The sequence below is a fragment of the Glycine max genome, chromosome 4 (assembly GCF_000004515.6).
Source record: "Glycine max cultivar Williams 82 chromosome 4, Glycine_max_v4.0, whole genome shotgun sequence".
NCBI classification, from domain to species: domain Eukaryota; kingdom Viridiplantae; phylum Streptophyta; class Magnoliopsida; order Fabales; family Fabaceae; genus Glycine; species Glycine max.
In genome coordinates this window covers 48,379,230-48,393,592 of record NC_016091.4, presented here as the reverse complement: position 1 = coordinate 48,393,592, position 14,363 = coordinate 48,379,230, and the positions used below count along the sequence as shown (strand labels likewise).

At 29.1% G+C, this 14,363-nt stretch overlaps 1 protein-coding gene across 1 annotated transcript; it reads left to right on the top strand.

Moving 5' to 3' along the window:
- Positions 1–538: 538 nt before the first annotated feature.
- On the top strand, positions 539–4,515 carry LOC100775460 (chloroplastic import inner membrane translocase subunit HP30-2). Its single transcript, XM_003523253.5, has 6 exons — positions 539–965; positions 1,104–1,219; positions 3,397–3,523; positions 3,836–3,984; positions 4,067–4,129; positions 4,215–4,515. Exons 1-6 carry the CDS (start codon positions 678–680, stop codon positions 4,252–4,254), a joined length of 783 nt encoding a protein of 260 aa, XP_003523301.1. The 5' UTR covers positions 539–677; the 3' UTR covers positions 4,255–4,515.
- The last annotated feature ends 9,848 nt before the right edge of the window (positions 4,516–14,363 follow it).

Genomic DNA, 14,363 nt, shown 5'->3' with positions numbered 1-14,363 from the left:
AATATTAATATGTTTTTATTGAACTAATTTGTCCTACTTGAATTTTTGTTTCATTTAAAGATAAAATATAATTTTAGAATAAATATTTTTTCATTTTTTATCGTTATAAACATATCATTACAATAATCACTTAAAAAAATATATTCACAAACATAATTTAAAACAAACATAATAGTAACAGTGATATTGATTATTAATCATAATTTATGTCACAATGAAAATTATCCAAAATAAATATTATACTAATTCACCAAAATAAAACATTGTAACAGTACCAATCATTATAAATCTTTACATATCAATATAAAAGATAAATATATTTCATATTTCACTTTTTTTTTAATATGGACTATTTCATTTTATCTGCTGCATTTTTTATACTCTGTAAAACTAAATCTTATATTTATGTTGAAGGAAAGAAGATTAATAAAAATATTAACAAAGTTATTAATTTATTTAGGAGAAAAAAAGATTTGAGAGTAGGAGGAGGGGGAGGAGGCTGGTTAGTGTTTAGTTGGTAGCAAAGTACAAAAGGGACACCGCTCGTAGTTTCATAGGGTGACACTGTGGACTGCATAGCTAATTTGACGACTATAAAAAAAGAACAACGATATAGAAGACAACGTTATAAAAACAAAACGAAATAGAGTAATATCCCCTTCTTTGCTTTTCTTTGAATGGAACAAGCTGGGAAGCAAGGAATTATGGTGACGTCTCAGAGTCAGAACCCTATAGAGCAAATCCAAGCGCGCTTCAAGGAGTTGGAGACTGGCTTCCGCCTCTGGCTCTCCAAGCAGTCCCTCCCCGTCGAGGCCGCCGTCGTCACCACCACCAGCGCCGCCCAGGGCGCCGCTATCGGCGCCTTCATGGGCACCCTCACCGCCGACGCCTCCTCCACCTTCCCCACCCCTCCGCCCAACGCCTCTCTCAACCCCCAAGCCATGGCCTCTCTTAAACAAGCTCAGGTATTCTTTCTACTCTTTTTTTTTTTATTTTGTTATTATTCCAATTAGGTTAATAGTTTTAATTAATATGTGTGAGACAAAAATCTTAGGGTTTCTTTGTTTGTGTAATTTTTGGTTTTGTTTAATATTATTATGTAGGCTCTAGCTGGAGGCCCTTTAGTTCAGGCGCGAAACTTTGCTGTGATGACGGGAGTGAACGCTGGGATTTCCTGTGTCTTGAAAAGGATAAGGGGCAAGGAAGATGTCCAGTCCAGGTGAGCTTTATGCCTCAAATGATCCAACTTTTTTTTTCTTTCTATCATCGGTTGAGTTTTCCAAACTTTTTACCCTTGTTTTTTCTAACTCCAATTGTTTTTGTAATTTATATATTAGATATGTGCAGTTCCTACCCTAGATGATTATAGGATACAAAGGTCTATGTATATATGGATGAAGTAGTGCTGTAGATGGATCGTAACTTGGAATCATTTTGAGCCACCTTGCTGTAAAATCTTACTCACACTTTAATCATTTTAGAATCACTGGTAATACAGCTACAAAAAACCATGGAAAGAATGTAATTATTCACCATGAGATTCTTTTTAACAACTCCTTCTTGGTCTCCCTTTCCTTTTTTCTACAAGACTAAATTTCATGTAATCTACACTCCTCACTGGTACTTTTAGTGGCCTTCCAGTTCCATGTATGTTTCTAAACCACGTTAGCTAATTTTTTTTGTCATTTTTTCCTCAATTGATGTCATATAAATATCTCCATATATAATCATTTTGTATCATGTTCTTTCTCTTGTGGTAGCACATCCATCTTATCATTCTCATTTCTATTACTCCCACCTTTTTTTTCTTGACACTTTAAAGCCAATATTCATTACCATAGAGTATAATCAAACCTATGGTAGTACTTGAGAGACTTTGCAATTACAAATAACCGCCAATGCCTTTCTCCATTTTAACCATCTCACTTGTATCCTTTGTGGGATATCCTCATTAATTTCTCTATCATTTTGTTACATTGATCCCAAATGTAAACTTAGAATCATGTGGTATGACACTTCCCATTTTTACTTCTAAGTCGTTTTCTCGTCTCTTGTTAAAATTAAAATTATATACTTTGTCTTACTTTTACTTAAGTGAAAACCCTTTATTTCCAAAGACTGTCCCCAAAGTTCAAGTTTAGAGTTAATTGCTTTCCTTGATTTCTCAATCAAAACTAAATCATCCACAAAAAACATGCATTTTGGAATAATCTTTTGTATGTTTGTCGTAAGTACATTCTAGACTGATTAAACAAGGACTTAAGTCCTTAGTTTGAACTTCTGGAGTTCTCACACTAGTGAAATCACTAGTAATAAAGTTGATAATTTTTTTTTTTCGCTGAAGGGAAAGTTGAGAATTTATTCCTTCATATAATTATTTTTATCAAAAGAAAATATTTGTGAAAAATAAAGAGAAGTAAAAGAAATAGTAGAATAAAAGGTTTTATGCAATGAAGTATGAGTATATTATATATGTAGTTTTCCTCTTTTACTGTGATCTTACCTGCTATATTTTTTGTTATCTGCAGGATCTATAAGGATAAACAAAACATTTTAAACATTTAAAAATAGAAAAAAAGTTTATGAAATTTTTTTATATAATTAATTAATATCTGTTGTCTTCCCTTTAGCTGTGATCTTCCTTGTGAAAATAGTTTTATTTTCAGAATGAGGTCTATATTTCTTTTACTTTGTGTAAGCTAAACAAAAATTGCATAAGTTGATGGAGATATCTATTGTCAAAAACTCTGAATATGATTGATATGATGTGAAATAATGTGTTACATAATGCTGACTCCATTGTCCTATTTATACTAGATACTTGGGACAAGTACTTTACTAGTAAATGCTCAAAACCACTAATAGAATAAGATTACTAACCCTGAATTTATAGGAAAAAAATGAGGAAATATAAGAAAATCTAGAACCCCCTACTAAGTGTTCATTTAAGATACTTTAAAATATTGAGATATTTTCTAGATATTCTAACAGTTACTTAAAGCTGTCAACTTGCCATGCTGCTCAAATGAATGCAAATTCAGAGGTATCAAAACATATTCTAGTTTTAAGATGTGGCCTCTATAAAAATTCAACCTCTGGTTTGAAACTTGAAAGTCATTGAAGGGTCTTCCAGTTGCCAGTGTTCTGAGAATATGTCCAAGTGTCCAGCATGTATTGATGATTACAGCAAATGAAATGGCTCCTGTGGGCTTTAATGTTTATGGATCATGTGTGACTGAATTATACCCAATGAAAGCTTTTGTTCATTTCTTAATTCCTATTTTGTAATGGTCTGCTCAGTATCTTGGTTTGCTATTACGTTGTTACAACCAATGTTTGGTATATAGCAATTAAACTTGACTTACTTTTGAGAATCCACTAAATTATCTATTGCAGCATGGCGGCAGCTTTTGGTTCAGGGGCCATGTTTTCATTAGTAAGTGGCATGGGTGGACCAAATCAAGCAACAAATGCAGTCACTTCTGGACTTTTCTTTGCACTTGTTCAAGGTGGACTTTTCCAGGTAGGCATGAAGGAAAAGCTAATGTCTCTTTCACAGTTTTTGTAGTCACTTGTTATTTTGTGCCTTCATTTGTGATCAGTGAGAACAATGATTGTTCCGCTTTCCATTTTGGTAACATACCAAGGGAAAGTGTCTTACTGTTTATTGGTATCATTTATTAAAAAAAAATCTTGGGGTAATCCTTGTTGGGCTTCTAATATTAGCTATGGTTTAAAATTTTGAACATGACTTATTGTTCTTCATAAGTAATGCGAGTTTTATAATTTGGTGTCCCATAAGTGGCATGTCTTCAATTATTCATTAATTACGCAGATAGGACAAAAGTTTTCTAACCCACCTGCTGAAGATACTCACTATGCTAAAACAAGACATATGCTGAACAATCTTGGCCTTCAGAGTTACGAAAAGAATTTCAAGAAAGGCTTGTTAACAGACAACACTCTGCCTTTACTCACAGACAGGTAGGAAGTTCAATTTTTTTTGTCAGTTTTTTCCCATATATTTTGTTTACCATGTATTTTGTTTCTCTATGTTGTGTTTCAGTGCTCTCAGAGATGTCAGGATTCCTCCTGGACCTAGGCTTTTGATTCTTGACCATATCCAGAGGTAGGAGTTAGGAGTTCTGCTTTATATTTATCATATACCATATCCTTTATTTTCCATACGCTTTGATACTGAAGTCTGGTTTCAGGGACGCGGATTTGAAAGAGAAGCGAGGACGCCGAAAGTGACTGATATGAAGAGTTTGCTGCCTTTGAACTTTGAAATCCATTGAAAAATGGATAGTAGGAAGTTTGTGTTCCAAATGAATTTTGTCTTTTTTTGTTTGTTAGCTCTGTTCAATTGTTGTTGCAGAATACTTGATACAATTTGGTTAACCAATCAGTTATATTTTAGTTGTGCCATGAAACGTAAATGGCTTGAAAGTAAATTAGGGAGCATGAATTTGTTCACTCTAAAATAAGAAAAGTTATTGCTTCCTTGTGGAGGAATTGTTACCGTTTGATTTCATTAGTTCAGTCAATGATTCGTTCCACATAGATAATGCTAATCGGAACGGAAGAAGACTTGCGCCGCTATTATTATTGGGAGTGATTTCCTTTTAACAATAGCGCCTGAATCGTTTGTGGAAGTGAATGATAAGTAATTTACTATTCTCAAATGTTTTTTTTTTTTTTATAACTAAGAAGTATATGAGGTTTCTATTTGATAAGTAATTAATCTTTTTCACGTCTGTCGTTGACTTTTGGTCCATTTTCAAAGGTTTGAGTGTAAATTTAATCGTATATTTAAATTTAGATAAATTAATTTTATGTGTAAAAGGTACAATGTTATCTGAAGAACCCCAATGGGCGTAAGATAATAGAATTGTTTGATGCATGTTAAGGAACAGTACAGTTGGTTGGGCCAAAACTACAGTTCTTTTTTTTGTGTTAGGTATTATTATTAATTCCAATGTATTAAAAACTGTGTTATCTGTTACTTACTAATTGATATGTAGGATTACTGAATAGAATAATGTAATCTATGATCATACTTTTAGGAGAAAATAAGTTATTTACTTATTTTATATTATCAAATAATTATAAATTATTATGCATATAATAAATTTGTTAATTTTTATAATAATTTAACGGTGATTTTTATAGTCACTAAACTCTCCTTTTTTGTGTTGTATTTTTTTTTTTGTTTTTCGCGGGATAGAACTGAAATAAAAAAAGAGAATTATTGAGCTTTTATTCTTGACTTCTTGTGTTGTACTGCTTTTTTGAAAAATACTACACAAATTACAACTCCGTGTCATTTGATTTACACACAAATTACAGTGTTGTTTGTTATTGACAAACTTTTATTCTTGTGTTGTAGACAAGCTTTATCCCAAACATGGATAGTGAAAATTCGAAGTTTCATGTCATTGAGCTTTTTTTTTCTCAGTAACATCTACTACTTAAAAAAATTATACAAATTACAACTCTGTCCATTTGATTCACAAACAAATTACAATAGGTAGGAACTGTTTTTCCATCGTGTTCTATTTTATGGATAACTCAGATGTGTGAATTGTCTGAATTATACAACGGTCGTGTGTATGCAACAATATGGTTCTTGAGTCGACCCTTCCAGAATCAAATAAAAAAAATGGTTCTTGAGTCAGGTCATTTAAAAACAAGGGAAGGACAAAAGAAGGCCAACATGTCATTTTAGTGGAGGACCATCACATCGCAATTTTGGGGATTGTCTGTAAGCCTGTAACAAACGCTGGGAAGGATTGTGCAGTTCTAAGAGATCCCATGGTTCAAAACTTTTAAACAGATTTTCAGAGAAGCCAGCTATCTATATCACAATGGTTCTAACTTGGAGAATAATCAAACAACTTTTTATTTTTTAATTATATTAGTTTAATACTCAATCACAAATCTACATGTTTAAATTATTTTAAGATGATTATTCTAAAAGTCAACAAACTTATTATATATGATAAATTATAATTAGATGAGTATATAAATTTTTTTATACAGTACAAAATCCTTTTTCTCTTATTATATTGAGCAAAATTTACAAATTCACTCATATCCAATGTTTCTAACAGTCTAGCAGTAAAAAAAATTGAATGTGCTACTTTCATTCATCTAGCATTTTTTTGTTTGTACAACAACAATACAGATTGAATATAAATTCTCGTGCATTTTTTTGTTTGTACAACTCCACTGCTAGGCCAATCCTAGTAGGTTTTTCATTCATCTAACATTTATTGTGCACTGTTTAACTTGTGTAAATGCAACCACCTTCGTTGTCTTTAAACAATGAATAAAAAAAAGCATTTTTAATTTTCTTATATGTCAAATGTTAATTGATCATTTTGGGACATTTTTATAAACAAAATATCAATAAATTTATTTTAATATAATTGATCGAGTCAAAATTATTAATTTGACTAGTAAATTTATGAGAACATGACGTGTCATATTTAAAAGAAAAATATAATAAGTGACTTATCCTTCTTAAATCTGTTAGTCAAACTAGTAATTTTAATCCATCAGCAGTCAAAAAAGACTCGTGTAAATTTATTGTAGTTTACACATCCATATTGGTATTTTATTTGTAAAAATAACCCAAAATATTCAACACAAATCGAACAGTGTAAATTGTAAAACCTCCATTCATATGTCTTCAATTTTCTGTACTTTAACTAAAAGAATCGTGTAACTACGATCTAACAATTTATGCTTTATTTGGAAATATCAGGAATGAGCAAAACACCCAAATTTCTTCTACGACTCCTTTTAAAACCAGTTTCCAAAAAGGTATGGTCTACTAATCCGTTTAGTGCACATATTGGTGTAGTTATCCAAAAACTATCCTCAAAAGGATTCTTTACTCATGGAATTCAAAATGCACTCAATTAGAAAATGGGTGTTGGTTAAGATGCTACTACCTAAGAGGGACTAATTTATACATCAACATTATGGACCTTAGACCGCAAGGTAATAACTATAATTGCCTTCTGTGTAATAAGGAAGCAGAAATTGCGGGACATTTATTCTTCTCTTGCTGTATAACTGATCAAATATGGAAATATTATTAGGGTTTGCTAAGCTTAGAACATTGATTAAAGAATTAAAAAAAATATTAATTATGAAAATTATAGAACACAAAAATGGTCATGGATAGTTCAAATTTTAGCATTCCAATAAAAACATAACACGCTGTTAGCATTTGTCATATTGTTATTCTTGGATGGGCCTACAGGTTCAGGTTGTTTTGCCGCAGGATACTATCTCACACTTCTGTCAGCATAACGTGGTTGGGAAAGGTAAAGCACAAGCTACTGCGTGGAAGGTTGTATGGGTTGCCATCATGTGTTGCATATGGAACTTTAGAAATAAAATTGTTTTTAGACATAGGATTTTGGCTTCTGAAGATTTGTTGGAAAGCATAAGAATCAAAACATGGATGTGGCTGAAGACCAATGTCAAAGGATTTTCCTATTCTATGTTTGAATGGATTAATAGTTCAGATCTATGTCTAAGTAATATGGAAGGCTGAGTATGGGGTGGATTCACGATCCAACTTGGTGTTATTGCTGATCTAGGATTATGCAGTCATGATTGGGTATTATGTAATGGTCTCTATTTGCAGTTGTTTTGGGTTTTTTTTTATTTGAAGTAAATGGGCCTAGGCCCCCTCAGAAGCCATCACATTAAAAACCACCAGGAAAAAAAATCAAAGATACATATGCTGAGTATTTATTAGGATACAAATATAAAATTTGAGTATTTATAATGACAAACATATTTTAACCCTATTATAATTACTTCTATTGTATTGACTTATAAAAAAAAACATTCGAATGCTTTCGTCCTTTCTGTCTAAAAACATACCAATGGATCGAGTGGAGGAAGAGAACTAGTGTTTTCTACATCCCTCCATCCTTCATTCCTATGCTCCAAACAAAGTGCAAGACACATGTTTCCACAGTCAGCATATTTTTTATGTTTTTTTAAAAACTCAAACTATTATAAACACTTCCAAAATTTTATTTTTCTTTTCAAATTCTCTTCACTATCTCATTCTTTTCTCTCTATTTTTATTCATTTTTGAATTATTTTCTAGACATGAAAATTGACTGAAACTGATATAACATTATTGCTTTAGATGATATCAACATGTATTTTACAGTAGATAATTCTTTTCATTATATTTGGTTTTATCATTTCATCATTTCCTTTTATTTACTTAATTTGCAACATTTTCTCTTTCAATTTTTGTGTTTATCTTGGGATTTAGAAAGCTAAAAAATTAATATAAAAATTTATGATTAATATTATAATTTATTCTCTTTAAAGGTTTTGTCTTAGGCCCTAAATATTGTAGACAGGGCCCTGCATATAATGAATATTTGGTCATTATCAATGTTGTGAGTGGGATGATAAAAATTGGAAAATTTCAAATGTATATTTCAAATTTGGGGTTTCCACATTTGAGAACTCAGGGCAATAAAAACCCAGGGCATTTGTAGCCATATTAAGTAAATGAACTTATATGCCATTTTAAATATAGAGTGGAAAGCTAAAAAACTAATTTATCTTCAATAATAAACTGATAAGAGACGCAACTAAGCTGGATATCGCAACAAGACAAGTACATCAAATGCCAAAACAAAGCAACGATAATAATCATCCCAAAGAAAATAACTCCTAAATAGACAGACAAATCCTCTGCAAATTGCGATGATGGATAGAGTAGTTTGAAGAGGAGAATAATGGTTTGCATTGTATAATTAGCAGATAAGGGTGTACAGTGAAATTAGCAGACCAGCTAATAAATTGAGATAAGTTAAGTGATTGAATTAATTAAAAGTATTTGATACATTTAATCCTTAACCAACTTATAAATATAAAATAATGTAAAGGAATGTATTTAATTATTTGAGCATGTAGAATTCAAATTTTAACCAAATAAATTTTAATCTAGTATAATAAATTTAAAATAAACTCCTTTGTCTTGTTAAATACACATTAAATATGTATTTACATTAACTTGTTTATACTAAATTTATTCTAATTAAAAAAATAAAGCGAACCTTAAAAACTATATATTTCCATGGATTAAAGCAAATTAAGCATGCTAATAGCATACATTTAACTCTCCTTTGTGATGTGTAATATTAACTTTGGGCATTTGGGTTGTGAATTATGCTTGGTTCTACATTTTTCTTATATTAAATTATACGATCATTTATCAAATTATTAAGTAGGTACCTGAATTATTTGTAAATGTTTAAATAGATTCTTAAATTAAATTTTTTAATTGAGTTTTGAAACTAAAAAAAAAAAGTAAGTCTCTAGAGTCTAGACTTGGGTTTGAAACTGTAAAAAAAAAAAGACAATTTATAGCGGTTTTAAAATTTCTAAAGACTCACATTTTTTAATAAAATCAATTACCTAATTAAAAAAATAATTTAAGGATCTATTTAAAAAAAAATTAATTAGTTCAGAACCTACTTATTTTTTTAAAAAAATTGTTATATTTCTTTTGATTTTTTTACACTAATTTTGTTAATTATTTAGAAAATAATACACCAATACTCATTATACATTTATTAACTCTCTTGATTATTTAAAAAACATTACAAAAATTGATTCCTATTAAAAAGTTAAAAAGTACGAATTCATATGCCAAGATCAAGAAACTTCAAAGAAATATTATAATTTCTTACTTAATTATTTTTATAGTAAAGCATATGGATAATCATGGGTTTAACTTTAAAGCCAAATGAAAGACAAAAATTGAATTGGTTGGATTCACAGGTCTATCTAAATTTTAAAATTACAAACTTATGATCAGGTTAATTGGTTTATTTCAAGTTATTATTACAAAGAAAAACAATTTAAATCAATCATTTATTTATTTTAAAATAATTGTTGTCCTAAATTGTATAAAAATAATAATAAATAAATAAAAGAGAATAACAAATTTTCAAAGTAACATTATATTGTCGTTAATTTATTTATAAATTTTATTATTTATCATTAATATTATAAAAAATAATTAATATTAGGTTGAAAAACTAAAATATTAGACTATAATTATAATATAAGAGAGAAAATAATTTGAATTGGTTTGAATAAAAATGTCCAATAGCAACACCTACTAAAATGAAAGTCTTGCCTCCCTCGGGTTGCAAATGACCATTATAAATTATTGCTATTTGCTAACGTGTTTTGTGTGGTTGCCAAATACTTGGACGCCATTTATGTGTGGGTCTACCATTGATGTATCTCACTCACTTATGACTCATGTGCAAGCCTGACTTTTCGCTTGCGCCAATGGTCACAACTCACCAAGTTGTACTACTTTTTTTGGTATCCATTCACTCTCCAAGTCACTAAAACTATTACATTTTAAAAAGCTTACCTCCACCAATTATGGTTGCAAAAAAGATTATGATATGGTATGAAAAGTACGATGTGATTTTTAAATATTTGGATGTATATTACTGTTTTGTTGTCTGTTTATAACTAGCTAGCTAGTAGGGTAAGACAATATACTTCGAGAGAAAGAGATAATTCTTAATATTTGTTATTTATGAACTAAAATAATTAAGAATAATTTAGTCAAATAATAATAGTGCAAGAGATCATTTTTTACTAATGAGTGTGTTTGACATCACATTAAACTAGTTCATAGCTTATTTAATTAGTTTTTTAATTTGTTAGGTTAAATTCAAGTGTTTGATAAATTGTCCTATTTTAGTAGTTTATAAATTATAAGCTTTCAGATAAGCTTATAACTTGTAATTTATTATCTTTGTACAATGTTATTCTTAATACATTTTAGAATAAATTACATTTTCTCCTGAGAGATGATATTATACTGCTTTCTTCACTTATGTTTTTTTATTTTATTTTTAAAAGCAAAACATTACATCCAACCAAGATAATAGCAGAGCCACAAGAAGTCACCTAGCTAAGTCCAAAAAAAATAAAATTCAGGACATTTTATTTTTAGTGTGCAAGGAGTTTCATAAAAAATAAAAAAATATAAAACAAAGAGTGTAAATAACAAATCCAAGAATTCATGTTGTGATGTCGCGGGATTGCAGAATCTAATGAACAATTAAATAATTATTTTACAAGTGTTATAAATTATCCGCCAAAGTTTCAAAATCTAGCACATATTATTACGAAACTCGAGCCAAGGGATACTAGCATAAGGTTAGTTTTCACATTGGTTTAACGAGTATTTTATTTTTCAGAACTTTACATATCTTACAATTGAAAAGTATGGCAATGACATAGCTTATAGCTATAAGATTGACACGCAACTTTAAAATGTTACAAACAAAATACATCTGAAGAGGTAAATCAAATGAGAATGGACCCACTCTTTTCTTCTGCTAAGACGACGGATAATTAACTCATCGGTTGGTTAAATTGACTTCGAGAATTGAAAGAGGGGTATGAATTTATTTTCTTATTTTTATATATATATAAAAAATTATCTTGTAAATCTTCTGATGGTCAAGGAAATTTCTAAAAAGAGATTCCCACGACGATGATTTTGGGTCGTCTAGATCAAACAAGACTTTCTCAATTCTTCATTCATATTCTAGTCTTCTACAATGGAGGAATTTTACTCCAAAAAGAGAGATTCGACGCGTGCCAATCCCCGTGACAACAACAAGACCATTTAGGTTGTCTTAAGCCTCAAATTATTTAAGGCTTAAAATTTTGTATACTTTTTATAAATATATATATCAATTATTAATTTAAATTATTATATGTTATATTGTATATGAGAAAAATTGTTATATACAGGTAGTGTAATTTTTTTTACATAATCAATCAATCATAATTTAAAATATATATTAAATTTATTAACTTTTAAAATAATTATCTTTATGTAATTCAAATGGTGATTCAAACGGTGATATGTGATTAAATCATAATAATATTACATTAAATTTATTACATGTTATTATTTTTATTAGTAAGATTGTAATTTTAAATTTGCATTAATTGAACAATTGAAAACTTTGAACGAATATCAATTGAGATGAATGTTGTATTACTCTTAAAAATATTTTAAGTTCTAAGTATTATAATATCAAAGATTTAAATTTATTTTTAAAAATAAAGATATTGCTATTGAGAAAAGAAATTTATATTTCATTAAAAAATATTAGTTATTTTTTTAATAAAATATTATTTTTCAAATATATACATTGTTTTTTAAAAATGTTATTTGGTAGTACTTGTTATTGTTGAAAGTTGTTTTTCGAAATTAAAACTACTAAAAAATTTCTCTGATATTAACTATGTTAAAAGATAAATTGAATGTTTTTTATGGTTTTATATATTGATAGTAATAAAATTTGGAAATACTTCATTATATAAACTTTGAATAGTAATTTTGTAATTAATAAAAAAGAATGAAATTGAACAAATTATATTAAATTAATCTTTAAATATATTCGCCGGAAGCCTGGAAACGTTTAAACACGACCCTGGTGCCAATGGAAGCAAAGCAAACATAGATTTTGTGATAGTTTTTCAAAATGATTAGGTAGTTTAGAGTTTACACCAATCTTAACGAGGAAATTTGTTGCATGTTGAGGACTTGAGGTTACGTGTAACTCACTTTACGAAGGCTACGAATTTCTTTACAAGTAACCAAGTACTTTAAAAAAAAAAAACATACATTAAACTTCTCCACTAAGATAAAATCAATTTAGATTGCGTAGGATGAAGTTGTATTTTGCTTGGATCCTGTCCCTTATCAATGAAATGTGTTATAAAAAATGCAATAAAATTTGTTAGTTTTATAATAATTATCTTATAAATATTGTCAAAAATAATTAATAATATAAAAAAATTATATTGACGGTGACAACTCATGTTTATTAAATTCAAAGAAAATCATGTTGAGCAAATAAAAATGATCCCATCTTTAAATTTTAATAAACCAATATTATAATGCACTTTAAAAGAAATAAAAAAAAGTATTTTTATTTATTTTAAAAAGGAAATTAATTGGAAAAAAGTCTGATCCAAAAAAGAAGAAGAAAAAAAAAGAGATAAAGGGATTATGGATGGATTAAGAATGCGAAAGGAGAACCTTTCACAACGAAATGATTGATTGCTACTATACCATTTAACGTTTTCGGGTCGTAGCTTTCAGTGCCACAATGCTGGACCAATTCTCCACCTCACTCCATCAATTTATTTATTTATTTTTTACATTGATAAGTACTACTAAATTCGTCCATAACATCATTTTAATTAATTTACGTCCTTCAAAAAATAAATAATATAATATAATCACGTTATATGAATTATTTATATTGTCATTTTAAAATTATTATTCTTTAAATCATTAGTATTATCATTTTATTCCTTTATCTACTTAGTTATTTTTTTATTAATGTTTGGAAAAAATAAATAATTAAAAATGTATAAGAAAAAGTAATTTATTTATATAAAAATTAGAAGGAAAAAAAAAGAAAAATTTAAAAAATTATCTTTTATAATCAGACACGCATGGAATAATAATAATAATAATTGTTCTCTCCCTCCCATCATGCATCCGCAGATTGGTTTGTGTTCTTTTTTCGTGGAGAATAATATAATTTTAAAAACACTTTTGAAAGCACGGAAAAAGGACAAGCCAAGTCCATCCATCCGCGAGAGAAATAGGGATCATTTTCCACGTGTCAACATACGATTCGCAGGAACTCCAAGATAATTGGCACTCACCGGTTACAAGTACCGGCGGAGATCGTCCGAGGAATTTCTCCTTCCTCCTTTATTTCTCTTTCCTTTTCTCCGATAAATTAATTAATCCATAAAAACAAAAACTCAATAACCTGCTGAAAATTGAAACCATTCCATATTTCTTTTCCAAGAAAAAAGAGAACGTGTTGGTAGTACGAACCAAATTCCCTGAAATGACTTAAATTTGGTTTTGATCTTTCAACAGATTGTTTGTTTCTTATCTAAAAAGAATATTGACACGTTGAAATTATAACCATTTCTTTTATTTTCAAAGAGTTTCGTGTCCAAACATCCAATTTTGGTGGTGTAGCGTCCCGAATCCTCCCATTGAAAATTGAAATTGATATCTGAACAATTCAAAACCCGTTAATTCCCTTTTAAGTTTTCACAAACTCGACATTTCCATCATCTCCTTTAATTCCAAGAATTAATCCAATAATGACATTGACTTACAAGTTCCAAAATGAGGCAATTGAGTTTTCTGGACACCAAAACAAAATAGTAAAAAAATTACAGAACGGAAAAACTCGTGAAGAACGTTACTTAATTAGGTCTCGAATCTC